This window comes from Anguilla rostrata, chromosome 10 (assembly GCF_018555375.3).
Source record: "Anguilla rostrata isolate EN2019 chromosome 10, ASM1855537v3, whole genome shotgun sequence".
Lineage (NCBI taxonomy): Eukaryota > Metazoa > Chordata > Actinopteri > Anguilliformes > Anguillidae > Anguilla > Anguilla rostrata.
In genome coordinates this window covers 1,086,891-1,114,402 of record NC_057942.1, presented here as the reverse complement: position 1 = coordinate 1,114,402, position 27,512 = coordinate 1,086,891, and the positions used below count along the sequence as shown (strand labels likewise).

At 52.0% G+C, this 27,512-nt stretch overlaps 1 protein-coding gene across 1 annotated transcript in view; it reads left to right on the top strand.

The window, feature by feature from the left end:
• hip1rb (huntingtin interacting protein 1 related b) overlaps positions 1 to 27,397 on the top strand; it is a 36,061-nt gene extending 8,664 nt beyond the window's left edge. Inside the window, exons 2-34 of the mRNA XM_064353312.1 lie at positions 3,972 to 4,035; positions 4,957 to 5,099; positions 5,471 to 5,527; positions 6,435 to 6,515; positions 6,852 to 6,928; positions 7,256 to 7,317; positions 9,473 to 9,613; positions 9,796 to 9,853; positions 10,848 to 10,923; positions 11,381 to 11,533; positions 11,965 to 12,017; positions 12,277 to 12,349; positions 13,524 to 13,707; positions 14,600 to 14,688; positions 15,188 to 15,304; positions 15,545 to 15,623; positions 16,023 to 16,234; positions 16,677 to 16,824; positions 17,251 to 17,337; positions 17,767 to 17,874; positions 21,755 to 21,865; positions 21,909 to 21,934; positions 22,027 to 22,137; positions 22,318 to 22,376; positions 22,497 to 22,590; positions 22,850 to 22,950; positions 23,252 to 23,357; positions 23,879 to 24,002; positions 24,247 to 24,308; positions 24,461 to 24,682; positions 25,191 to 26,718; positions 26,763 to 26,935; positions 27,170 to 27,397. Coding sequence (XP_064209382.1) covers positions 3,972 to 4,035; positions 4,957 to 5,099; positions 5,471 to 5,527; positions 6,435 to 6,515; positions 6,852 to 6,928; positions 7,256 to 7,317; positions 9,473 to 9,613; positions 9,796 to 9,853; positions 10,848 to 10,923; positions 11,381 to 11,533; positions 11,965 to 12,017; positions 12,277 to 12,349; positions 13,524 to 13,707; positions 14,600 to 14,688; positions 15,188 to 15,304; positions 15,545 to 15,623; positions 16,023 to 16,234; positions 16,677 to 16,824; positions 17,251 to 17,337; positions 17,767 to 17,874; positions 21,755 to 21,865; positions 21,909 to 21,934; positions 22,027 to 22,137; positions 22,318 to 22,376; positions 22,497 to 22,590; positions 22,850 to 22,950; positions 23,252 to 23,357; positions 23,879 to 24,002; positions 24,247 to 24,308; positions 24,461 to 24,682; positions 25,191 to 25,199 — 3,087 coding nt within the window. The 3' untranslated portion in view covers positions 25,200 to 26,718; positions 26,763 to 26,935; positions 27,170 to 27,397. The remainder of the gene's footprint in view (positions 1 to 3,971; positions 4,036 to 4,956; positions 5,100 to 5,470; positions 5,528 to 6,434; positions 6,516 to 6,851; positions 6,929 to 7,255; positions 7,318 to 9,472; positions 9,614 to 9,795; positions 9,854 to 10,847; positions 10,924 to 11,380; positions 11,534 to 11,964; positions 12,018 to 12,276; positions 12,350 to 13,523; positions 13,708 to 14,599; positions 14,689 to 15,187; positions 15,305 to 15,544; positions 15,624 to 16,022; positions 16,235 to 16,676; positions 16,825 to 17,250; positions 17,338 to 17,766; positions 17,875 to 21,754; positions 21,866 to 21,908; positions 21,935 to 22,026; positions 22,138 to 22,317; positions 22,377 to 22,496; positions 22,591 to 22,849; positions 22,951 to 23,251; positions 23,358 to 23,878; positions 24,003 to 24,246; positions 24,309 to 24,460; positions 24,683 to 25,190; positions 26,719 to 26,762; positions 26,936 to 27,169) is intronic.
• The last annotated feature ends 115 nt before the right edge of the window (positions 27,398 to 27,512 follow it).

The window sequence follows — 27,512 nt, the reverse complement described above, 5'->3', positions numbered from 1 at the left end:
TACAGAATGAAAGGATAATGGATATTGGATCCCAACTGGATCAGGTGCAGGAATGTCCTTTCTCTGCCTGGTAACACTATACACAGCCAGTTCTGTGGCAGCCTTTTCAGGGACAATGTAGCACCAGATAAAGGTGCTGTTGACATATATATATATAGGGTGTGGCTTTTGATCTTTAATCCCTACAGCCGTGCCTCTCCTCTCTTTCTGAATGTGCAGAATGATGAAGTTCACAGACTTCAATGTTTTTTTTAACACCTTTGTTTCTCTGTGGGGCCTGTTTACTCTTCCACTGTGTGTGACTGTCTGGTCCCAGGTTTAATTCATACAGAAATAGTGAGCCAAGTATTTGGAAAAAGATGAAAGTGTTTTTTAATTAGTCCACAGATGGTGCTCTCCATGGCGTGAGATACCTGTCAGTCAGTCAGGCTGGCAAGGGGTGGGGGGTGGCGGTGTCACATTCTGCTGCCAACGCCCCCCCCCCCCAAACCCCCCCCAAAGCTCCAGCACGTTAGCACGTTAGCGCCTGGCTGGCAGACTGCTGGCCCGTTCTCCGGTCTGCTCTCAGAGCTCGGAGGCGCCAAACAATCCCTTTAAACCTCACCCACGCCACATCGTCTCGGCATCAACGCCAGGCTTGCGCTGCAGGATAACCGCTAACGTCTGTGTTTTGGATACACGCTATCTGCGATAGCCTGCCTCTGCTTGTCACATGTCCTTCGTCTGAGCGATAGCAGTTCTGCTAGCCCAGCTACGTTTCACACTAGTCTTAGCGTACAGTGCTGCGCACTAGCCCGTTAGCGTTACAGTTCTGCACACTAGCCCGTTAGCGTTACAGTGCTGCGCACTAGCCCGTTAGCGTTACAGTGCTGCGCACTAGCCCGTTAGCGTTACAGTGCTGCACACTAGCCCGTTAGCGTTACAGTGCTGCGCACTAGCCCGTTAGCGTTACAGTGCTGCACTAGCTTAGCTACAGTTAAGCGTTAGCAAGTGCTGCGCACTAGCCGTTAGCGTTACAGTCTGACACTAGCGTTAGCAGTTGCCCCTGTTCTGAGTTTTGCTGAATGTAGAGGTTTTTGAAATATTGCAGAAATGCAGGAATTGTACTGGTGCCTAAAGGGATAAAATAGGGGAAAAAAGGGATTAAATATTTCAAAAATTTGTAGTTGACCTTGTTGTGTCCTGTTGACACAGCCTGTAGCTGCAGAGGAGCTGCAGATCTGGGGAGGTTTCCCAGGAAGTGCACGACACCGTCTGCGCTGCTCTCTACGGTCAGCCGCGTACCGCGACTGCTGCCCGTGGCACTGCGCTGCCTTTTTAGACCGGGCTTCATAGGGTGTCAGATTCTATCTAGTCTCTAGGTAATCGGAGCACGAATTTAGTCAGGAAAATGGCGAGCACTGTTGGGCCGAATGGCCTGTTTTCGTCATTGTGTTATGTTATGTTTTCCTGCTGTGTTCAGTGTGTAATTAGGCTGTGCGGTGTCTCTAAATGTTGTGTGTGTGATGTTTGGTCCTTGTGTGTGCAGAGTGTAATTAGGTGTGTGTGTGATGTTTGGTCGTTGTGTGTGCAGCGTGTTATTATGTGTGTGTGTGTGTGTGATTTTTGGTCCTTGTGTGTGCAGTGTGTAATTATGTGTGTGTGATGTTTGGTCCTCATGTGTGTAGTGTGATTATGTGTGTCTGTGTGTGTGATGTTTGGTCCTCGTGTGTGCAGAGTGTAATTATGTGTGTGTGTGTGTGTGTGTGTGTGTGATGTTTAGTCCTCGTGTGTGCAGAGTGTAATTTGTGTGTGTGTGTGTGTGTGTGTGTGTGTGTGTGTGTGTGTGATGTTTGGTCCTCGTGTGTAGTGTGATTATGTGTGTCTGTGATATTCGATGATAAGCGGTTTCTTATTTTCCCCTGCTGTTAATACTGCTGCCTTCCTGCCCCTGTGCACATGCACACGTCTGCAGCATACAGGCTGCAGGGGATTTAGGCTCCTCCTCCTCAGTACCTCATGAATAATTAATTTCAGTCAGGAATCGGCTGCCCTGCCAGAATGGACTTCTGACTGCCTTAAACTTTCAGATCCTCTTTCTCTCCCTCCCTCTCCCCCTCTCTCTCCCTCCCCCTCCCCCTCCCTCTCTCTCTCTCTCTCCCCTTGCCTGCTCATATCACATTAATTATAGTCGATTTGACAAGCAGGCTGTTTTAAGGCGTGTTCGCAGTATGGCTGAATTCCCCTGTCCTGGTTGTGTGATCTTTTGTTTGTGTTGATCAGATTAACCTGCGGGGTCCAAGTTAAACTAAGGGGTCATTCCCTGCACTTGGAATGGTACTTCTCTCTAGGGTTTTCGACACACTTGTTCCTGGTTATGGTCATGCACTTTGTTGTACGTCGCTCTGGATAAGAGCGTCTGCCAAATGCCTGTAATGTAACGTAATGATCGCTTTTATTAATGCTGAGATGATTGGCGGTGTTGGCGGTGTAAATGTGGGGAGTCTCAGGCGCTATCTCAGCGTGTCACGGGCCCGAACGCAGCACGCCCATAAACCACCGACCGCCAAAATAACCTGTTACCTCATCAACTTCCCTTTTACTGTCCAGCGAAAGTCAGCATCTGCTCTTTAACAGCTGTCTTTAACGGGGTGGGGGCGGGGCGGGGGGGGGGCACACTCACCCTGGCTGTCCCTGGGCTGTCCCTGGGCTCTCCCTGGCTGTCCCTGGGCTGTCCCTGGGCTGTCCCTGGGCTGTCCCTGGGCTGTCCCTGGCTGTCCCTGGGCTGTCCCTGGCTGTTCCTGGGCTGTCCCTGGCTGTCCCTGGCTGTCCCTGGGCTGTCCCTGGGCTGTCCCTGGGCTGTCCCTGGCTGTCCCTGGGCTGTCCCTGGCTGTCCCTGGGCTGTCCCTGGCTGTCCCTGGGCTGTCCCTGGGCTGTCCCTGGGCCAGGAGAGACCCAGAGCCCGGAGCTCTCGGTATCGCTAACTCATTACTCATTCAGAAGTGTTGGTTTCATCATCCTGCTCGCCTCTGGGTTTTTTTTTAAAGGTGAAAACGAAATCCATCGCCCCTTTTTCTGTAATGGCGATGGGAACCTGGCTGGGGTTTTGCCGCCCCGTTTCCTTTCGGGCCGCGTCCCGCGTGGATGTTAGCGCACGCTTTCCGGATGTTTCTGCCTGTGTCCCGCGCGGATGTTGGGGATAGTTCTGGGAAGTTGGCGCGGGTCGCTCTTCCTGGCAGTGCCGCCCGCTCTCCTCGCTGTAAATATTGGTTTTTCCCGGGTCGACGGGTTCACGTCCGCGTTCGCGGGCGAGCGGCTCGGGCCGCCTGTTACATCTGAGGACGTTCCTTCTGGAATCTAGAGCACACAGTGTGAGGTCATCTTTCAGAGCCAGACCCGCCCGTCTGAGGGTGCGTGTGTGTGTGTGTGTGTGTGTGTGTGTGTGTGTGAGTGTGTGAGTGTGTGAGTGTGTGAGTGTGTGTGTGTGTGTGTGTGTGTGTGTGTGTGTGTGTGTGAGAGTGAGTGTGTGTGTGTATGAGACTGTGGAGGCACACACAAAGGGAAGTGCTGTGCAGTATGAAGTGCTCTTGTTTGCCCTGCCCCGCCCATAATGCACCAGGGTCAGACTGTACCTGCCCTGTTTGTGCTTGCGAATGGAAACCAGACCCCAGGGCAGTCAGTCTGTCCCTTCCAGTGGTGCTCCTGTCTGCACCAATACCAGCATGTGACCCAGGTCACCTGATTAGAGCCACACCCCCTCAGCATTTAGAGAAAATTGTGTTAGGAACTTTCATCTGTAATCTTTTTTTAAAAAGTGTTGTTTTTGAAGTATAACTGCTGTTCTCCCATCTCTCTCCCTTTCTCCCCCTCTCTCCCCTCCTCCTCTCTCTCTTCCCACCCTCTCCCCCCTCCCCTCTCTCTCTTCCCTCCTTCCCTCTGTCTGTCTCTCTTCCCCTCTCTCTCTTCCCTCCTTCCCTCTGTCTCTCTCTCAGCTCAGCAGTATAAGTAAGGCCATAACCTCCAGTGAGACGCCAGTGAAGGAGAAACATGCTCGCAGTATCCTTTTCCTAACCCTAAAACAGCCTCTCGAACTTGTGGGGACCAGAAAAGGTCCCCACCTTGCATAATTTTTCTCATCTTTCTATCCTTGTGGGGACATTTGGTTCTCACAAAGATAGTAATACATGCCCACACTCACACACACACACAGAAACATGCACACACAGCAGGAGACAGAAACAGAAGCAGGTTTTCTGCAGGCACGCATTCAGACTGTGCAGTCCAGGACAGGTGCTCCTCTCTGAACCCCTCGGTTACTGGGGAGGCGGTAGTGTAGTGTAGTGGTTAGGGAACTGGGCCTGTAACTCTGCTGTTGTGGGTTCGAATCCCAGCTGAGGCCCTGTCCTCGAGCACATCAGCCTGAAGTGCATCAGTAAATACCCAGCTGTGGATGTAACTGCCTGTATAGCTCTGCCAGCCGCTCTTCATTAGAGCATCTGCTAAATCTGATGCCATGATGCGTATTTCTAAACTGATTTAAGTTAAATGTATTCAGTCCTTTTTTAAATTTTATAAAGTAGAGCAGTTTGTTAATGAAGGCATGTCTGTTCATTAAGCAGTGTTATCTCCTGCAGGAAGAATACTTATAAGTGTTATTTTTATATTAAGTGTTATTTTTATTAACTGCCACCTCCCTGTACACATTTCCTGAGAGTTGCCAGCTGGGTCTAATTATAGCACACTTCATTACTTAGCTGATGTTTCACACTTTGGTCGATGGCATCACTGTTACCATAGAAACATTTCTTGATTTTTGTCAGCGGGGTGCATGTGTGAGTGTGTGTGCGTGTGTGTGCGTGTGTGTGCGTGTGTGTGCGTGTGTGTGAGTGTGTGTGCACGTGCGTGCGTGTGTGAGTGTGAGGTGGGAGACTCTAAAGGAGCTGCAGGGCTGTGTTTGGGCTCCTTGACTGGCTGCAGGGATCATCCTGGGGACGCACCGGGAGAAGGGCGCCTTCACCTTCTGGTCCTACGCCCTGGGGCTCCCGCTGGCCAACAGCTCCATCCTCAGCTGGAAGTTCTGCCACGTGCTGCACAAGGTCCTGCGCGACGGCCATCAGAACGTAAGCCCCTCCCCCCGCCTGTCACTCACCCTGACCCTCCCCTCGCCTGTCACTCACCCTGACCCTCCCCTCACCTGTCACTCACCCTGACCCTCCCCTCACCTGTCACTCACCCTAGCCCCTCCCCTCGACTGTCAATCACCCTGACCCTAACCTGTCACTCACAGGACTCAGGCCCCGCCTCTGCAGACCTTAGAACTGCAGAACAGGGGCTAAAGCAGGGCGGATTTTCTCTAAGCAACCGACGTGAAAACAGACAGACATTAATCGTCTGCATAGGATCAGTTATGACTGCTTGACTGAATGATTGAGTCCAGTCACGTTTGTTTAATGCCACTGTGTGGTTGTGATTGTATCTGTTCCCGTTCCAGAGCCTGCAGGATTGTATGAGGCACCAGAGTAACATCGCCGAGACTGGTGCACTCTGGGTAAGTGTGTGTTGAACCTATATTAGTGTTGTGTTCAGTGAGTCATGTCTCACATCCCTCTTATTAGTGAGACTGAGCCAGTCTGAGCTAATGTGAAATTACAGAGGGAAAGTGGAGGAGGGGTTTACATTCACACACACCGGCCAGGGATGGGCATAAATACACTCCCTGTGCTCTGCTGCGATGTGCCTCTCAAAAACACCTATCAGTAAACTACAGACAAAATGGTGGCAGTGTAGGTGAACAGGGGTCCGCTCGTCTGTTCTGAAAGAACATCTTTCATTTTCATCCCCTTCAGAGGGAGGAAACAAACCTGATTGGCTCTTGGGCCTCCTCAGACACAGTCACTTAGAAGCCCTGTGATTGGTTAATTGAACATGCACCGACATTCTATTCAATCATTTGATTGGCCAGTTAGTGAGTAGTGAGTAACGTAGTGAATGAAATGTAGAGTAATGTCACATACAGAAGCATTCACTGTACAGTCATATTGAGGCCACAGGCAGAATAAATCTGCTCTCTGCTGCATGGGAGACAGATTTGACTCTGCAGTCTGAGGGAAGAAAATAGAACATGTTTAATTCGTCAGGTACGTTTCTGCCCCTACCAAGGTCACCTGACATGGTATTATAAAAACAGCGCACAAATCACTGCTCACACACACACAGACGGCAGGGGATAAAAATAGTGTGCTTTGTGCACAGCATGGAGTTACTCACACAGGAATCTGTAGTCAGTGGGTAAACGTGATGCTTATAAAATACTGTTCAGCTGAATGAGTGCTAGTAGGGAGTGTAATTATATAGGTGAGGTTTATGTGTGTGAGGTTTAGCTGGTGCTAAGAGGGTAAATGTTTAAAATCAGGATGTAAAGGAGGATAAGGAAGCTTCTCTGTGCTCGTTTCCAGGGTAACCACCACGATCGGTACGGACAGCTGGTCTCCGTCTACACCAGGCTGCTGTGCACCAAGATGGACTTCCACGTGAAGGTAGCGAGCCCCGTCCAGCACCGAGCTGCCACTCACTCAGTGTTCCCCTGGCAACAGGGGCGAGGCCACGTGCGCTGCGCTGGCTGCAGTGGTGACGAATGAGACGATTCACCTGCAGCCACTTGTGAACTGTATACTGTATTTATAAGGAGTGTGTGCGTGTGCGTGCGTGTGTGTGTTTAAGCGGAGGTGTGTGCATGGGGAGTGTTGACAACACAGAGTAACAGGTGTGGTACAGATAAAATTGTAAAGGTAAATAAACGGGTGAATTGCATGGAAACCAGATAACGGCCGTTGGAAACAGCGTTGCTATGTTACCGCCTCCTCTTCTCGCAGCATCCCGAAATCCGGCCTAACCTGGAGGCTTCGGACGAGGTCCTGGAGCGCGCAGCCGGCTCCGATATTAACAACGTGTGAGTGTGTGCACCTGTATTCACCAGCACCATTTGAAAACCATGAACTATCAGTGGAACACGTTGGCAGCAGAAAATGGCCACACAGTAGAAATAATCTTTCTTTTCATGGTGTCAGTGATCTGTGAGAATATCCCAGGTGTGTCTAAAGGGTTAAAAAAAATTGTTGTTGGTTACGGATCTGGACTTGTGAACCGCCTGGGGTCCTGGCCCGCAGTTGGGGTGGGGGGGCCGTGGGGGGGCTCTTTTCTCTTCACAGTAATGATCTGCTTTGTTAAGGGACCGGCCAACGGTAACTAAGCGGGTATCTGTTCCCCCCCCCCTCAGGTTCCAGCTCACAGTGGAGGTGTTCGATTACCTGGACGCTGAGCTGAGGCTGGCGGAGTCAGGTGAGTCACCTGACAACCCCCCCCCCCCCCCCACGCTCAAAAGAAACCACAACCTGAGCCGGGGGGGGGGCATGGACTCTTTGCTCCAGAAAGCTGAGACTGGGAGGCGGGTGTGGGGGGGGGTTATGGAAGTGTAGGGGTAGATGCACATTCGGAGGTCAGAGGTCATGGTGTCACGCCCGTCCCTACCCTGCTCTAGGGGATTTTTTTGGGGGGGCGGGGGTGCTACTGTTCTCGGGACAATAGTGTAGTCTGAGGTAGTAACAGGTATCGGTCTGTGAGAGGGGGCGTTGGGGGGGACCTGTACTGACCCAGGGGAGGACTAGCGTCTGAACTCTCCCATATCCTGGGCGCAGCACAGTAGCCAATCGAGCGTCGGCCTGAGGAGCCACGGGCTGCAGCCGCTCTGACCCGGTCCAGAATCGATCCACGACCGCGTGGCTCATCCGTGACCAAACGCGTTCTGATTGGCCGGTTCAGCCTCCTCCGATTGGTCAGACATTCTGCGCTTGCTGTGTTTCTCTGTACTGGCCCAAACAGGAAGGGACGAGTAGCCCTTCGGTCGAGATGTTATTTCTGTCAGCTTTTGGGATATAATTACACCAGTTACTTCAATGGAAACCCCCCCCATCTCCTCCTGATGTGGGATGTGTCACTGCCCTCCCAACCCCCCCCCCCCCGTCACAGGACTGGTCAGATTCTGTCCAACTGGAAAGCAGGGCGTGTGCATGTAGTGGGACGGTTTTGAAACTTAAGAGGTTGCAGGTTTGATTTCTGGGTAGGGCACTGCCCTTGTCCCCTTGAGCAAGGTGTGTGTGTAACCCGATTGCTTTGGTAGAAAGCTGAACTGTATGAATGGATTCTATGATGGGGGAAGAAATCTAAGTTGGCTATGTCACTCTAAACACATGAGACACATACGTCTGCTAAATGTAAAGCATGTGTCTGTGGTGAGGGTTTATCATGTCTTCATTTATGTGGTCTTATGTAAATGTGTGTGTGTATGGTGAGGGACTGGACCTCTGTACCCTGTGGTTTTGTATAAATGTGTGTGTGTATGGTGAGGGACTGGACCTCTGTACCCTGTGGTTTTGGGTAAATGTGTGTGTGTATGGTGAGGGACTGGACCTCTGTACCCTGTGGTTTTGTATAAATGTGTGTGTGTATGGTGAGGGACTGGACCTCTGTACCCTGTGGTTTTGTGTAAATGTGTGTGTGTATGGTGAGGGACTGGACCTCTGTACCCTGTGGTTTTGTATAAATGTGTGTGTGTATGGTGAGGGGCTGTATCTCTGTACCCTGTGGTTTTGTATAAATGTGTGTGTGTATGGTGAGGGACTGGACCTCTGTACCCTGTGGTTTTGTATAAATGTGTGTGTGTATGGTGAGGGGCTGTATCTCTGTACCCTGTGGTTTTGTATAAATGTGTGTGTGTATGGTGAGGGACTGGAGCTCTGTACCCTGTGGTTTTGTATAAATGTGTGTGTGTATGGTGAGGGACTGGACCTCTGTACCCTGTGGTTTTGTATAAATGTGTGTGTGTATGGTGAGGGACTGGACCTCTGTACCCTGTGGTTTTGTATAAATGTGTGTGTGTATGGTGAGGGACTGGACCTCTGTACCCTGTGGTTTTGTATAAATGTGTGTGTGTATGGTGAGGGACTGGACCTCTGTACCCTGTGGTTTTGTATAAATGTGTGTGTGTGTATGGTGAGGGACTGGATCTCTGTATCCTGTGGTTTTGTATAAATGTGTGTGTGTATGGTGATGGGCTGTATCTCTGTACCCTGTGGTTTTGTATAAATGTGTGTGTGTATGGTGAGGGGCTGTATCTCTGTACCCTGTGGTTTTGTATAAATGTGTGTGTGTATGGTGAGGGACTGGAGCTCTGTACCCTGTGGTTTTGTATAAATGTGTGTGTGTATGGTGAGGGACTGGACCTCTGTACCCTGTGGTTTTGTATAAATGTGTGTGTGTATGGTGAGGGACTGGACCTCTGTACCCTGTGGTTTTGTATAAATGTGTGTGTGTATGGTGAGGGACTGGACCTCTGTACCCTGTGGTTTTGTATAAATGTGTGTGTGTATGGTGAGGGGCTGTATCTCTGTACCCTGTGGTTTGATGCTAACGCTATCGCTGCGTTTGCTCCTCTCAGTGATCCGGCAGCTCAACACCTCCATCGCCATCTCCACCACCACGTCGGGCCAGTGCCGCCTGGCCCCCCTCATCCAGGTCATCCAGGACTGCAGCCAGCTCTACCACTTCACCGTCCAGCTGCTCTTCAAACTGCACGCCTGTGAGTGGCCACGCCCACATCCTCAGCATGGCCCTGCCCACATCCCCAGTGTGCTCTGCCCATATGTATTTAGCATTTCTCCTTTTGAATGTCCTGTTGTGTGTTTGTTGTTGTTGAGCATATGGCAGGTGTGTTTTTACCTGTGTGAGGGAGCCAGCGCTGGCTTGTGCTGTGGGTTGCAGGTTTGCCAGTGGAGACTCTCCAGGGCCACAGAGAGCGGTTCCACGAGCAGTTCCACAGGTAAGGTGAACAGGGCTGCAGGTTTACCTGAGATCCCCCCCCCCCCCCACGGGGGCGGGAGGGCAGTGAGATCCCTTTCATCCTCTCCAGCTCCCAGAGCTTCTGTGAGAGGAAGCCTCACCTGCCAGGTTCATACCCATGTGCCCTCAGCCTGACCAATCAACCCTCTCAGCTTTCCATCAGCAATACTCCCCAACCAATCACATCACATCGCATCACAGCACATCAGATCAGTGTGGGCCTGAGAGCGAAGGAGGCGACTGTAACACTGAGACGGGAGGAGGTTGAGTTAACTAACCTTAAATGACCGAGGGACCAGTTTACACACTAAAATATTTATTGGTCCACTGAAACTGGCCCACTTTAATTTGTGATGCGATCCAGATTTCCTCAACTGCTGCGTTTCTTCTAAGAACACGGAGAAGGTTCTCTCCAGCACAGCCACAGACATGGGTCGCTTCCAAGTGTCTAGTGACAGGCGGCCATTTTGAATTTACAGACAACCAGAGACGCTCCAGTGATTTGATTGTTACTGAACTCGAATAAACAACACATAAAGGGTAGTTTTATGTTTTCTTAATTGTGTTTTGCATAGTGCTGTGAAATGTACTCCATAATTCCACTTTAGACTGGACCTGCTGCAGGAGGAGATGGGGAACTGTGTTTGAACATCATGTACCCAAACGTTATGACATTGAAACCCTTTTGTGTTCAGAAAAAGATTCAAAATGACTGTTTTATGCCATTGGTCCTTGTTCACTCTGTTGAATTAATTTAATTTAAATAAAACATTATTAAAACTTTTCTTAAAAATTTTTCATTTTTGCTCCCCCCCTCTCCATATCTCCATTTTATATTTGAAGAGCCATCAACAGAATTTATCAGTAGGATTTACTGGAAGTGAAGTCTGCAGATATTCAGTGAATTAATTTCCATTTTGTACTTCAGATGATGAGGCAGACATTTTATGCCATCATTCTGTGCTCCTTTCCAGCCTGAAGAACTTCCTGAACAGATCCAGGGACATGCTGTTCTTTAAACGGCTCATTCAGATCCCCCAGCTGCCTGACGTAAGAGACGCCATCGCCCTGTTTGCCAACGGTGTGGTCCCTGTGGCATTGTGTGGAGCAGAAAGGAATGTATTTGCAGGGAGATTGTGCCGGGGGTGGAGCCTCTGCAGGATAAAATATGGGTGGGGTGGGTGGGGGTGTATGTAAGCTATAGTCATGTGACCTGAGAGCAACATCTTTGCTTTTAAAGCAAATGTTTGTTTGTTTATTAATGCTGTTTATTTAGTGTGGTATATTGATGTTGTCTCTTTGTATTGTGTCTCCTCTGTATTGCATTAGTTTATTTGTGGATGTCTAGCTGTGTAAAGCGTCTTTGAAAAGGTCACATAATCAAATCCATTATTCTTCTCCTTTTCTTTCTCATGTCCTCTCCTCCTCCTCCTCTTTTCCCCCCTTTTTCTTCTCATCGTAATTCCACCCATCGCTGCTCTCCTTCCCGTCGGCCACGCCCCCGCAGGCTCCGCCCAACTTCCTGCAGGCGTCGGCGCTGGCCGAGCACGTGAAGCCGGTGGTGGTTGTCGAGGAGGAGGAGCCCCCCGACGACGACGACCCAGAGCCGCTGATCGAGGTCAGCGAGGTCACGCAGCCCAGCCTGCAGGTGCAGCCGCAGGTAACGACGCGTCGTCACAGCAACGGCATGACAGGGACCGCCCCCCTCGCAGGAGGTGGGCTCGTTCCAGTCAGTTGTTTCATCCGTCCTCGACCTCTTGGTCCTCGCCTGACTTGGAAATAGATCGCCTTTGCGGAAGTCTTCTGATCGGGATGCGTGACGTATGAATGATCGATCTGTGGATCCACCCCCCTCCCCATCTGCCATGTCTGTAATTAACATGGCTTCAAATTTATGCTTGATAGAGCACGGATGTTCCATTTGCCTAATACACATTTCCTCGATGTCCTCGCGTCCTTCCCTCGCGTCCTTCCCTCGCGTCCTCCGATGGCTGGAGCTTTGGAGCTGAGAAAGGTTGCCTGTTGCCATGACACCAGTGTCCAGCCTGTTCTCTGTAATTACATGTAATGTTTCTCCTCTGATTTTGGCAGTTTGACATATTTGATCAGACCTTTGGGCCTCCCAACGGTGGATTCGATGAAAGGTAAAGACTGCTCCGCTTTAATATAAAATATAAATATATAAAACGCGAGCTGGCCAAAGTAGCTGTAAGATGCATCTGCTCTGAAAGAGGACCTTGTTTTCACTGTGGTGGACATTTTTGTGTAAGCTGAAGATGGTTGAAGGTCACTGAAAGTGGTTGAAGGTCGCTGAAAGTGGTTGAAGGTCGCTGAAGGTGGTTGAAGGTCACTGAAGGTGGTTGAAGGTCACTGACCCCGCTGGGTGTGTTGGCCGGTCCACAGGGACGTCCAGATAGACAGCATGAAGAGGGAGATGGACCTCCTGAGGGCCGAACTGGAGAGGATCAAAGCTGAGGTACGGACGCTGGGAAACCCTGCATTTTAAGGGCCGTTGGGGGCCACTCCAGGGTACATGCCTTATTTGAGATATGCTTCAAATATCCTGTAGAAACCAGTATAATTATTGTAGATTATTGACAGTTTTACATACAAAACAGATTTTTGGTAGAATCTGAAGTTATATTATTTATTAATAAGTTATTGTATTTGGTCTACTGTTTATACCAGTGGTTCCCAGCCTTGTTCCTGGAGATCTACCGTCCTGTGGATTTTCATGTCAACCATAACAAACCACACCTCATTCAACAGCTAGAGATCTCATTGAGCTGCTAATTAGTACAGTCAGTTGTGCCAAGCTAGGGTTGAAATGATAACCAACAAAACAGTAGATCTCCAGGAAGAGAGTTGGGAACCCCTGGTTCTCCCAGTGAAACTGCACAGGAGTCTGTATTTTGCATCGGAGTTTGGTTACAAAGGACCTTGGAAGGTTTCATGTGTCTCAGCACTGTAATGCTGTTACTTAGTTTCATGAAATATGTAGCAGGGCTGCAATAAATTCCCTTTCAATTCAGTCGCTGAAGGAAATATGCTGAAATTCAATTAGCGAACTGGAAAAAAAAACCTGTTGTGTGTTGCAGGCATTTTTCAGTCAATTGAATATGAGTTAATTTCCTGAATGGCTGAACTGAAATGAATTGGCTGTTCTGTGGGTGTTTAGTTGTTTTGGCGTTAGGAGTGGGGGGGTTGGGGAGGGGGATGGTATGTGCCCTGTGGGATTGGGCTGGTCTTGATAAACAGGCGTCTGGGGGTGTGGAATCTGGCAAGTGGGTTTGGAATTGAAGACGGGGGTGGGCACTGGTAGTCACCGTCACACTGTGTGTGTGTATGCGTGAGTGTGTGTGTGTGTGTGTGTGTGCGCACGTGCGTGTGTGTGTGTGTGTGTGTGTGTGTGTGCGTGCCTGCGGTGGTGTGTGTGTGTGTGTGCCTGCGTGCGTGTGTGTGTGTGCGCATGACTGTGCTGGACGTCCCTGACTGGTTGCTGTTAAACCTTAGTTGGCTGCCCCTAAGCCAACTAGAGACCACTCTGCTGGATCAGTTGTGGTGTTAGCATCTCTTAGCTTCCCATCCTGATTGGTCAGCGCTTTTGGGGTTTGTCTCCTCACTGCTCGCTATCGCCTCCTCCTGGCCAGGCCCAGCGCTACATCACTCAGCTGAAGTCCCAGATAAACAGCCTGGAGGCGGAGTTGGAGGACCAGCGGGTGCAGAAACAGCGCGCCCTGGTGGAGAACGAGCAGCTGCGCATGGAGCTGGAGGCCCTGAGGGAGCACAGCGCCGAGCACCAGAACCTGCAGGCCACCTTCACCGAGGCCGAGAGTGAGCACGCCACGCGCTAGCACACCACACAGCGCTAACGCTAACACGCATACACAGCACTGACGCTAACATACACAGCACTGACACTAACACGCATACACAGCACTGACACTAACACGCATACACAGCACTGACACTAACATACACAGCACTGACACTAACACGCATACACAGCACTGACGCTAACACGCATACACAGCACTGACACTAACATACACAGCACTGACACTAACACGCATAAGCCAGCACTGACGCTACTACACAAACTGACACTAACACGCAGTACACAGCACGACACTACGCGCATACTCCACTGCCTAACTACCAGCACTGACACTAAGCCGCTGTACAGTCACTGGGCGTTCGTCGTCGTCTACATGGAGATGATTATTAATCATACACGAGCACCTGTGAACCTTAACAGCATACCAGAACTGCGCTAACTCTCATGAACTGCATTGACGCTAACTCTCATGAACTGCATTGACGCTAACTCTCATGAACTGCATTGACGCTAACTCTCATGAACTGCATTGACGCTAACTCTCATGAACTGCACTGACGCTAACTCTCATGAACTGCACTGACGCTAACTCTCATGAACTGCACTGACGCTAACTCTCATGAACTGCACTGACTACAGCACAGACAGACATTAGCACAGCCAGGCAGAGTCACAGAGACCAGCACTGACACCCTAACTGTCACATCTCTGCAGCATTTGGAGATACAGGCTCGGGTACATGTTATTACCAGGTAGGCATTGTCGCTGGTAGCAGGGCCTGGCAGTAGAGCTGCTGTTAGTGTCTGGGTGTTTGTCCTTAGTGATGTAACTGAGGGATCCGCTGGTTACTAACCCCCCCTTACCCCCCCCCCCCCCCCCCACGTGCAGAGAGAGCCCAGGCCACTGAGCTGCGCTACAACAAACTAAAGGAGAAGCACGCCGAGCTGGTCAGCAGCCACGCCGAACTGCTGCGCAAGGTACTTCCACTCCCGCCAACCCCGCGCGTGCGCTACTCTGTGCGTGTGCGCATGTGTGTGTGTGCTACTCTGTGCGTGTGTGTGTGTGTGTGTGTGTGTGCGCGTGTGCTACTCTGCGCGTGCGTGCGTGTGTGCGTGTGCGTGTGCGCGTGTGTGTGTATCTGTGTGTGTGCGTGTGCGTGTGTGTGTGCGTGTGTCTGTGTGTGTGTGTGCGCATGTGTGTGCGTGTGCGCGTGTGCGTGTGTCTGTGTGCGTGTGCGTGTGCGTGTGCGTGTGCGTGTGCGTGTGTGTGTGCGCGTGCGTGTGTGTGTGTGTGTGTGCGCGTGTGTCTATCTGTGTGTGCGCGTGTGTGTGCCAATGAGAGAATGATTATTTATTCATATCTTGACTTTTGGTGGGTGACTTTCCGCCTGTGAAAGACTCTTCAACAGTGAGAAACCCTGAAAGGTACACTCTTTAGTTGCGTCAGTGTGCGCTAAAATATGTGTGTGTGTTGCAGAGCGCAGACACGGTGAAGATGCTGTCTGCCAGCCAGCAGACCCAGGAGGAAGTCGCCCGGACCAAGCAGCAGCTGGCCTTCGAGGTCGACCGCGTCCAGCAGGAGGCCGACATGAAGGTGAGTCAGTCCTCCGACCCCGGACCTGTCCCACCATCAGCCCTGGGGTCACTCCGAGGTCACCGTGGGGTCACCCCGGGGTCATCGGCCCATTTTACTGCAAGCTGCTGTCATACTGCTCACCTGTGGGTTCGTTCAGCCTCTTTCCGTTCATGGCTGTTACTCTCATTGTGCTGTAACCTCGTGGCCCTCGAAAATGAGTAAATTAAAATAAAAATGCTCCTCCCCCTGACCCTGCAGCTGGAGGAGCAGAAGTTTGAGATGGACAGACTGAAGCAGGAGCTGGAGGAGAGGAGAGCGGAGGGAGCCTGGCGAGGGTGCTGGCGCAGTCCAAACACTGGCCCTTGCACAGAGCAGAGCCACAGCAGTTAAAGAACACCTGTAGACCAGGCATTTTCAGTTTAAGTACCTGTTCAAGGGTACAGTGGCACATTCTACCTGCCTATAAATAGCTACAGTATTTCAAGTGTTTCTTCAACCTGTCTCTGCTTGAATGGGGGGGGGAGTTAAACCCACAAAATTTGAGATTCAAAGCACGTACCCCAGCTTCCCTACCACTGAGCCGATTTTTGAGTGACATTTGAAGGGCGCGCGAGTCACTCCCCACCCCCCCCCAGTGGGACAGGGAAGCTGCTGGCCCCGCCCCCATGCTGAGTGAGCTGCAGCCACATATTGCCTGTCTATGCAAAGCGCACATGCAAAGTGGCCATTTTCCCAGCATGCAAATCGCTGCAGGAGGGGGAGCAGCTGAGCGGCTCGCTGGCGGCGCTGCAGGAGGAGAAGGAGGCGCTGGCGCGGCTGGCGGGCGAGCGGGAGGCGCAGCTGGCCTCCATGCAGCAGACTGCGCAGCTGCAGCAGACGTCCCTGCAGCAGGAGAGAGAGCGCAGTGCCAGGGAGCTGGGCGAGCTGCAGGGCAAGCTGCAGGAGAAGGTGAGCCACCGGGTGCACCAGCACAGACCCAGGCACAGACACAGGCACAGACAGACCCAGTCACAGACACAGGCACGGACCCAGTCACAGACAGACCCAGTCACAGACACAGGCACAGACAGACCCAGTCACAGACACAATCACAGACAGACCTAGTCACAGAGAGACCCAGTCACAGACACAATCACAGAAGGACCCAGACACTACTACTGATCCACAGATCCTCCTACTGAATCACAGACCCTGCTACTGAATTGCTCTACTGAATTGTGATTGTGTCTCATAGTGTGTTCATGTCCTAGCTCATAGTGTGTGTGATTGTGTCCTTGCTCACAGTGTGTGTCATCGTGTCCTTGCTCATAGTGTGTGTGATCGTGTCCTTGCTCATAGTGTGTGTGATCGTGTCCTTGCTGACAGAGTGACTGTGTTTGGGTTTGTACAGCTGAGCCGTGAGGAGCAGCTGCAGCAGAAGCTTCTGGAAGAGCAGTTTGTCCTGCTGCAGGGTACGGTGGCCGAGGCGGAGAGCATCATACAGGACGCCGCGGCCAAGCTGGACGACCCGCTGCACATACGCTGCACCAGCTCCCCAGGTAACCCCTCCCCCAGGTAACTCATCCCCCAGGTAACCCCTCCCTCCAGGTAACTCCTCCCCCAGATAACCCCTCCCTCCAGGTAACTCCTCCCCCAGGTAACTCCTCCCTCCAGGTAACCCCTCCCCCAGGTAACTCCTCCCTCCAGGTACTCCCTTCTGCTTTTCAGTTATCTGGGCCTCAGAGATGGCTGCTCATGTCAATTAGTAATTTTTTTTTTTTTAACTCTTGTAGTAATTATAGATGTGTTAACACATTTATTTTAAACTGGAAAAAACAGGTTGAGGAATTGCTATTTTAACAAATTTTCATCTTTCTGTACTCCACCCTCTCTCTCTCTTTCTCCCTCCCTCTCTCTTTCTCCCTCTGTCTCTCACTCCTCTCTCTCTGTCTCTCTCCCTCCCTCTCTCCCCCTCTCTCTCTCAGATTATCTGGTAAATCGAGCCGAGGCTACACTGGGCTCCATTGATAAAGTGCAGCAGGGCCACGCAGACTACCTGAGGAACATGGGAGGTACACTGCGCTTTTGTTAGCCTGCAGTTGGACTGAGCGCACTGTGTTTGAACAGAGAAGACGCTGTCTGTGCTGTCATGCCTCTGCCCCCTGGTGGTAGAAAATATGAACCCTGGAATACTGAGCACTGGGTTATTATAGACCAGCACAGGCCTTAATCCAAAACCTAACCCATAAAATCTTAAGCTTAAGCTTCATTTTACGATTGGTATCAGAGCATGCTGACTCTTTAACTCTTTATGTGGTGTGATTAGAATTTCCTTATCTGAACGTTCTAATGCTGATGTCACAATCACTGCTGGCAACTAAAAGCAACAGAGTTCTAGAACACTGACTTAGAACTTTGAAAAATTAAAAACATTCTAAAAAGCCTGGTCTGCTCACAGGGGTTAACCTGTGTAAGGTGCCTTCCTCCCCGTGTCCTTTCAGATGCCAGCGGGTTGCTGCGAGCCCTCACCCAGTTCTCCCACTTGGCCTCCGACACCATCGTCAACGGCAGTGCCACAGCGCACATGGCACCCACTGACCACGCCGACCGTGAGTCCCCGCCCCCTAGCCCCCTAACCCCCCACCCCCCCCAACCCAAACTCACTTCAGCCCCCTTCTACACCTGTACTCTATATTACATTACATTACATTACATTACAGGCATTTGGCAGACGCTCTTATCCAGAGCGACGTACAACAAAGTGTATAACCATAACCAGGAACAAGTATGACGAAACCCCTAGAGAGAAGTACCGGTCCAAGTACAGGGAACAACCGCATAGTTCAACCTGGACCCTGGTGGTTAAACTGATTAACACTAACAACGAGAACGGCAACAACGCAATCTATGGAAAAATAAAAATAAATAAAGATACAAGTAGTCGTTAAGACTGGCGCATCAACTAAGTCACCTATTAAACAGCTGCCTAGTTACAACCCTAAGTTTAGTCATTTACAGGGGGGAAGGGATGGGGAGAGGTGCAGCCTGAAGAGGTGGGTCTTCAGTCGTCGTTTGAAATGGGTCACAGTCTCAGCTGTTCTGACCTCCACAGGGAGGTCATTCCACCATCGTGGGGCCAGAACAGAGAGGAGACGTGTTCTGGAAGTGCAGGTGCGAAGAGGGGAGGTGCTAGGCGTCCTGAGGTAGCAGAACGGAGGGATCTGGCTGGCATGTAGGGTTTGAATATCTTTGAAGGTATGCTGGGGCTGATCCCTTGACTGCCTGGTATGCTAGAACCAATGTTTTGAATTTGATGCGAGCTATAACAGGCAGCCAGTGGAGGGTAGTGAGCAGGGGAGTTACGTGGGAGTGTCTGGGTAGGTTGAAGACCAGACGAGCCGCAGCATTCTGAATGAGCTGCAGGGGTCTGGTGGCAGATGCCGGTAGTCCAGCCAGAAGAGAGTTGCAGTAGTCCAGGCGGGATAGAACCATTGCTTGGACCAGGAGCTGGGTTGAGTAGGTGGTGAGAAAGGGGCGGATTCTGCGGATGTTGTATAGGAAAAATCTGCATGCCCGGGTTACTGCTGCAATGTTGTTGGAGAGGGACAGCCTGTTGTCCATCATCACTCCGAGATTCTTGGCGCAGGGTGATGATGTCACTACGGTGTCCCCTAAGGAAATGGAAAAGTCGAGGAGGGGAGAGGATAGAGCAGGAATAAAGATTAGCTCCGTCTTTCCCGGGTTGAGCTTCAGGTGGTGATTGTCCATCCAGCTCTGTACGTCCCTCAGGCAAGCGGAGATGCGGGCGGGGACCTGTGTGTCCGATGGGGAGAAGGAGAGAAAGAGTTGCGTGTCGTCGGCATAGGAATGATAGGACAAGCCATGGGCAGATATTACAGGGCCAAGGGATCTGGTGTACATGGAGAAGAGAAGGGGACCAAGGACTGAGCCTGGGGAACTCCGGTGGTGAGGGGACGGGGTGGTGATACCTTACCCGCCCAGGCAACCTGGAAGGAGCGGTCAGAGAGGTAGGACTCAATCCAGTCAAGGACTGTGCCGCGGATCCCTGTTGCTGCCAGGGAGGACAGGAGGGTAGAGTGGTCCACAGTGTCAAATGCAGCGGAGAGGTCTAGGAGAATCAGGACAGAGGAGAGGGAGGCTGCTCGTGCGGCATGGAGTGACTCACTGACCGAGAGGAGTGCAGTCTCAGTCGAGTGGCCAGGCCTGAAGCCAGACTGGTGGGGATCAAGCAGGTTGTTCTCAGAGAAATAAGCAGAGAGCTGGTTAGATGCAGCACGTTCGAGTGTTTTTGATAGGAAAGGGAGGAGAGATACCGGGCGGTAGTTCTGAATGACTGAAGGATCTAGTGTGGGTTTCTTCAGCAGCGGGGTGATGTGGGCCTTCTTGAAGGATGAGGGAAACATCCAGAAGATAGGGATGAGTTCACGAGGGAGGCGACAAAAGGGAGGATGTCTGGTGTGATTGCTTGAAGGAGAGATGAGGGGATAGGGTCGAGGGCGCAGGTGGTAGGGCGGTGGGTGAGCAGAAGCTGGGAGACTTCAGTGTCTGAGAGGAGAGAAAATGTGGAGAAACAGGGGGCGGAGGACGCAGAGGGGGCGGAGGACGCAGAGGGGGCGGAGGACGCAGAGGGGGCGGAGGACGCAGAGGGGGCGGAGGACGCAGAGGGGGCGGAGGACGCAGAGGGGGCAAAGGAGGTGCGGATGTCTGCAATCTTTTCGTCAAAGAATGCTGCAAAGTCATCTGCAGTGAAGGAAGATTGGGGTGGAGGAGGTGGCACGCTGAGGAGAGAAGAGAAAATAGAGAAAAGTTGACGAGGGTTAGAAATGGAGTTATGAATTTTGGTTTGGTAGAATTTTGCCTTAGCGGCAGTGACAGAAGAAGAGAACTCTTTCAGGAGAGACTGATAGGCTGATGGGTCAGATGGGTCCCTGGATTTGGCCCACTTCCTCTCAGCAGCGCGGAGGGTGGCCCTGGAGGTGCGCAGGATGTCAGACATCCATGGACTGGGAGGGGATGAACGTGATGGCCTAGGGACGAAGGGGCATAGGGAGTCGAGTGCTGAGGAGAGAGATGACGTCAGGGTGGAGGATGCAGAGTTAGTGGGGAGCTTGGAAAATGATTGAAGAGTGGGGAGGGAGGCAGTCACTCTGTGAGCAAGAGAAGAGGGTGATAGGGAGCGGAGGTTACGCGGACAGTGACAGTGGGGATGGGAGGGGGAGAGGGAGGGTGTGGAGAGAGGGGGAGGGAGAAGGAGATGAAATGATGGTCAGACGTATGCAGGGGGTAACCGTAAGATTGGAGCTGGAGCAGGTCCTCAGGAAGATCAGGTCTAGGAGGTTGCCTGCCTTGTGGGTTGGAGGAGAGTGTTGTAGGGAGAGGTCAAAGGAGTGAAGTAGTGGTAGGAAGGCAGCAGACTGGGAGGCTTCTAGGTGGATGTTAAAATCTCCGAGGAGGATCAGCGGGGTGCCGTCCTCAGGGAAGGAGCTGAGCAGGGTGTCTAGCTCATCCAGGAAGCTTCCCAGGGGCCCGGGGGCGATAAATAACAATAATATAAAGGTTAGCAGGGTAGGTGATAGAGACAGGATGGAATTCAAAAGTGGATATGGACAGGTCAGGGAGGGGGAGAACAGAGAATTTCCAGGTGGGGAGATCAGTAGACCAGTACCACCACCACGGCCAGATCGCCGGGGGTGTGGGAGAAGGAGTAGGAGGATGAGAGGGCAGCAGGAGTGGCAGAGTTGTCTGGTGTGATCCAGGTCTCTGTGAGGGCAAGGAACTGCAGGGATTGGAGGGAGGCATAGGCAGAAATGAAGTCTGCCTTGCGCGTAGCAGACTGGCAGTTCCATAGTCCCCCTGTGACCGTGAAGTTCTCACAGGGGTCAGCGGGGGGTAGCAGAGGTTAGAGGGTTCCGTTGTCGGGGGGGCCACGTCGCTGGAAGCGCCTTCTGAGGGGAGAGCACAGACTGGAATGGGGAACTGGCTCATAAACTAGGAGGGAGCGACGCTAGCGTCGCTCCGAATGTACCTAATTAGCAGCTGAAAAGCTGAGTCGAATAACGCACTGATTACAGGTTAACAGTTTGTGATAGTGCAATAATCGCAATCTATCAATTCTAAGAATCAAACAATCTAAAAACAAAGACACCTAACGCAACCTAAAACCAAAGACCAGTTTCCACACAGGGAAAAGTTTAAAATCTAACGCGGTATGCAATTATCTGTATCCTACACGCTCAAATCTGCCCTAGAGGCCAGTAGTGCTGCTGGTTTTCCTTAGTGGCTGATAGGTAATTGATTGATTGTGTCTGGTTGGCCGGAGAGCCCACTCCCCTGGTGCCGCAGGTCCCTGGGTAGGGGGTGTGGAGTGCAGAGCAGCAGGGCTGGATTTGAGTGTCCCCGCTCTGTGTTCTCCGCGGCAGTGGCTGCGTGTACGCGTGATCTTACCCAGCATGCTCTCTGCTCCCCCAGGGCTGACGGAGAGCTGCAGAAGCTGTGCGTCCCAGAGCCTGAGGTTCCTGGCGGAGCTGAAGGCCAAGAGCACCCTGCAGGGGGCCAGTCCGTCCGCCAGCCGCGCCGGCAGCAGTCCTGAGCTCGACAGTGAGCCACCTGGGGTCTGCACCAGCGTATCAGGTCACGTTATTACTGACCGTCATTTACTGCCTCACTTCCTGGGGAGCATGGCAAGTGTCTCTTCAGCAGCACTGACAGGGCACTGACCCCTCTGTCTGTGCCCCGTTCAGGAGCTGAGGCCCAAGGGCTCGGACATCCGCCAGGACGAGCTGGGCGACCTGGTGGACAAGGAGATGGCGGCCACGGCGGCGGCCATTGAAGAGGCCGTGCGCCGGATCGACGTGAGTGGCGGGTGGGGGGGCGGGGCTTTAGCGATGAGCTCCCCATTGGCTGTTCTGTATCAGGTGGCTCTAATGATGAAAGGCAGTGAGGAGGGCATTCTGGTTAATGTGGTTTTTTTGTGTGGGGGACTGGGCTGAGCGTTGATCCAGGTTTCTGAAACGTTCCGCGTTTTTCGACAGGACATGATGAACAAGGCGAGGACGGACACTACCGGGGTCAAACTAGAGGTCAGCGAGAGGTCAGTACGGGGTCAGGCCAGTGCAGACATGAGCTCCTCCAGGGCCAGGCCATGTTTAATATGCAGGAGGGAAAAGCAGGTTCTCTCACAATTCCTTTTATATTTTTGTTTTTCTTCCAGAATCCTGAATTGCTGCACAGACCTGATGAAGGCCATTCACATGCTGGTGCTGGCCTCCACTGCCCTGCAGAGGGAGATCGTGGAGGGCGGGAGGGTGAGTCGGAAGAGTTTCTTACAGAGAACACAGACGCACAGACGCACAGACCCACAGGCTCACAGACCCACAGACCCACAGGCTCACAGACACACAGACCCATTCAGCCAGTCAGTCTGTTTATACAGCGCCCTAACCCGCACATCCTTGCTGGAGCCAATCAGGTTGCAGGATTTTTAGTGGAACCCAATCTCACAAACTGCAGATTCCCATTGCAGATCTCTCTCTCTCCTCTGACCATCATGGACCTGTTCCCCAGGGCGCAGCGACAGTGAAGGAGTTCTACGCGCGGAACTCGCGCTGGACCGAGGGTCTGATCTCCGCGTCGAAGGCAGTGGGGTGGGGAGCCACTCAGCTGGTGTGAGTACGGACCAGTACAGACCAGTACAGACCAGCAGCACCGTCACGGCAGCCCAGATGGATTAAATACACATATTTAACACACATTAAAAACTTTATACATATAAAACTTTTGAAATGGTCAGTAGTCTACAGGATTGTTACTGGTTTCTAAAGGGTTGTAGCATTTGACATCATTATTTGAGCCAGGTCTGGCTCCTGAGGCGGTATTGGGCTATAGGTGGCAGTGATAGAACCTGTGATGTCACACTGTGAGAGGGTGTGCTCCAGAGTGGTAACCATGGCAGCGGCTCTCCTGCAGCGAGTCGGCTGATAAGGTGGTTCTGCACACGGGGAAGTACGAGGAGCTGATCGTCTGCTCCCACGAGATTGCCGCCAGCACTGCTCAGCTGGTCGCTGCCTCAAAGGTGAGTATCAGCCCTTCCTCCCTCCCTCCCTCTCTCCCTCCCTCCCTCTGCCCTCTCTCTCTCTCCCTCCCTCCCTCCCTCTGCCTCCTCTCTCTCTCCCTCCCTCTCTCCATCTGCCTCCTCTCTCTCTCTCCCTCCCTCCGTCTGCCGTCTCTCTCTCTCTTTCCCTCCCTCTCTCTCTCTCCTCTCTCTCTCTCTCTCTCTTCTGCCTCTTTCTCTCTCCCTCTCTCTCTGCAGGTCTTTGTTTCCACCACTTGCTCTTAGGGCTCAGTTAACTAATTAACCAATCAGCTGTGTGCACCAACACTGGTGCAGATTAGATGGCATAAAGCGTTTCCTACAGAGAAACAGTCTTCATTTCTCCTCCCTTTATTTATTCTCTCTCGTTCCCCCCAGGTGAAGGCGGACGGCGGCAGTCTGAAGCTCTCTGCCCTTTATTAATCTCTCTCCCCCCCAGGTGAAGGCGGACGGCGGCAGTCTGAAGCTCTCTGCCCTTTATTAATCTCTCTCCCCCCCCCCAGGTGAAGGCGGACGGCGGCAGTCTGAAGCTCTCTGCCCTGCAGCAGGCTTCCCGCCATGTTAATGAGATGGCTGCCAACGTGGTGGCCTCCACCAGGACCGGGAGGGAGCAGATGGAGGAGAAGAGTGAGCAGCACAGGGCTGAGGGAGGGAGGGAGGGAGGGAGGGAGGGTTTGAGTTTGAATTTGGATTTGGGTTTGGGTTTGGGTTTGGGTTTGGGTTTGGGTTTGGGTTTGGGTTTGGTGGTTTGGGTTTGGGTTTGGGTTTGGGTTTGGGTTTTGGTTTGGGTTTGGGTTTGGGGTTTGGGTTTGGGTTTGGATTTGGGTTTGGGTTTGAGGTTCTGACCTGCCGTTCCTGTATCCCTCCCCAGGCACCATGGACTTCTCAGGCCTGTCCCTGATCAAGCTGAAGAGAGAGGAGATGGAGTCGCAGGTCAGGTCTGATTCTCCTGTCTTCTCTGAGCTCATCCTTCCATCACCCTTCTGTCCATCTCACTCTCCTTCTGTGTGCATGCGCGCGTGTGTGCGTGTGTGTGTATACCTGTGTGTGTGTGTGTGTGTGTGTGTATATACGTGCGGTTACAGGTGAAGGTACTGGAGCTGGAGACGCTGTTGGAGAGCGAGCGGGTGCGTTTGGGGGAGCTGAGGAGGAAGCACTACGTGCTGGCGGGGGTTCCCCTGGACCAGGTCGCCGAGGGCAACGGCTTCCCCAGCACCCCCCCGCCCCTCTCCCCAAAACCGGCCAAGCCACCCGTCATGAAGAAGCCCGCCATCGCGCAGAAACCCAGCGTCCCTCCCAAAAGCGCCGTAAGGGCCCGCGGACACATCATCACTCACACGCTTTCTGCTTCATTTTCATTTATCTATTTTGAATGGCCAGTCAGTGCTCACTGGCGCAACCTGTACTGTCGGTCCGGTCACTCTCCTGTCAGCAGTGTGGTATCATGGGTAAGGAACTAGCCTTGTAACCTATAGGTTGCAGGTTCGATTCCCGGGTAGGACACTGCTGTTGTACCCCTGAGCAAGCTGGATATTGCTTTGGTAAATGTAAAATAAATGGAAGCAGCGTAAATGCTGTGTAAAAACATTATGTAAGTTGCTCTGGATGGAAAGTAATGCAATTTAATGAAGCCCATTAGCCACTGCTTATTATCACACCAGTTTGTCAGGCTTGTTGCTGCTTTTATGGCACTGTTGTGAAGACCCTTCAGGTTTAACTAGTGGGCACTTGTATTATGAAAATGACACTTTTTTTTGTCCCTCCCTCTATCCCTCCCTCCATCCCTTAATCTCTCCATCCCTTGCCTATCTGCAGTTCAGGTAAAAGGCACCTGCAGGCAGGAGGCACTGGTTGGATCTGTGCCTGGGATTCTTCTCTGGCTCCGCCCACCATCCGTTGCCAGGCTGGTCACCGTGATGACTTCAGTCCCACAGACACGGGACCCTGTGTGTTAGAGGAGGCAGACAATCCACCGTCTCGTTCTCTCCCCCTTCCTGTCATTTCTCCAAACCTGAACTTAAGAGCTGAGCCACGGTGTCTCTCTGTCCGTCAAACGCTTTTTCCTGATCAGACCGTACGGGCGGCGAGGTGTAAACTGTAAGAGAAGCCGTTTCTCAGCTGTCGCATAAAATGCTATCTGGAACTCAAGCGTGTTGCTTTTTTTTTTTTTTTTACTAGATCCCCCCGCCCCCCCCTTTAAATGACCCTGCTTCCTGGTCCCTGATGGTTTCGGTCTTAAAATAAGGGATGTGCTTTTACCTGTTTGGGAGGCAACACCGCGGATGAAGACGCTCGATTCAGCCCCGTCTTCATCAACCCTGGAACACGGACCCTCGGTGACCGTCATCTCGAACGTCCCTGGCCCTGGATTTGGGCGCCGACAGACAGGCGCAGTTCTGCGTCGTGTCCTCTGTTTGTACGGACCAGGCGTTACGCACTGCTGCGCGCTCGCCGCTGTGTTGCTATAGCGACCGCCTCCCAGTGCCCACGATGCAGAATCACCTGTTGAGTTTGCTCCTTTTCCCACTGAATACAGGGTGTTGGTGATGCAGCTCTCTGCTCTGAGCGACATATTTACCTGCCTTCTATAGTATCACACAGTTACATATGGGACACAGATCTTCTTGTTTTCTGACCTTCTATATTTGTCGACTCACATACTACCTAATTGTTTTTTCAGATGATGCTCCCCCAAATGTCTGTCATTCTACACGTGTCTTTTTTATAGGATTGGAAGCACTAATTTTAGCAAGTGCAGTGATTGTCTGCTATATCAGTAAGAAAAGCCTACTGGCGGACCACTTTGAAAAGCAACTACCCTCAGCCCTGGAGTTCTTCACATCTTTCTCACGTACAGTAAACTCGGCCAAATACATATTTGAAATGCCTAAAGCACTGGCAGATCCCTGAGAATTTTTTGTGAAACACTGTACCAAACAAAACGTGCAATTCATTTGAAAGAATACGTTTATTTCGAACATTGGGAAATATATTATTCTTTTAGATTACTCTTTAAAAATGTCAGCTTTCTACAGGAATATAAAAAGTTAAGAGTATTTGAAATTATCATTTGACCCGGGTCTACTGCACACACACGCTCACACACACACACACACAGATAGACACACACACACACACACACACACACACACACAGATAGACACCACACACACACACACACACACACACACACACACACACACACACACGCACACTCTTGGGACTCATCGAGTGGATTATTTCGTGTGTCTCCAGGGTTTTTACCCGTTAGCACAATGGGGCAGACAGACACGGGGTGCAGTGCGGATGCGGGGTGCAGTGCGGACGCGGGGTGCAGTGCGGGGTGCAGTGCGGGTGCAGTGCGGATGCGGGCAGTGCGGGGTGCAGTACGGGGTGCAGTGCGGATGCGGGGTGCGGATGCGGGGTGCAGTGCGGATGCGGGGTGCAGTGCGGATGCGGGGTGCAGTGCGGATGCGGGGTGCAGTGCGGATGCGGGTGCAGTGCGGATGCGGGGTGCAGTGCGGATGCGGGGTGCAGTGCGGATGCGGGTGCAGTACGGGGTGCAGTGCGGATGCGGGTGCATGCGGCGGGTGCGGATGCGGGGTGCATGCGATGCGGGTGCGGATGCGGGTGCAGTGCGGATGCGGGTGCAGTGCGGATGCGGGGTGCAGTGCAGATGCGGGGTGCATGCGGGAGTGCGGGTGCAGGATCGGTGCAGTGCGGATGCGGGTGCAGTGACGGATGCGGTGCAGCGGATGCGGTGCAGGATGCGGGCAGTGCAGATCGGTGGTCAGCCTACATGCTTTTCTGATGATGCTGTTGTATAGAGCTCTTTGGACACCTTCACCTGTCTTAAAAAGGGGTTTTACGAAGCGCTGTGTATTTCTTCCCCCCCCCCCCCCTTCCTCTTTGTTAGACATCTTTATACTCTCAGATCTATTAATATATTTTAGTAAAGATTATTGTGGTATCCTGTAATAAGTGTAAATGTCAGATGACCAATAAATGTTTAAGAACACTAACGCTTTCCATTTTGGTCTTGATGGCTTATGGGAACTCTTGGCCACTATAAAGGTGAGATGTGTTGTGAACTGACTTATTAAGAGAAGCTCTGTAATGAATGTCAGCTGCAGGTGG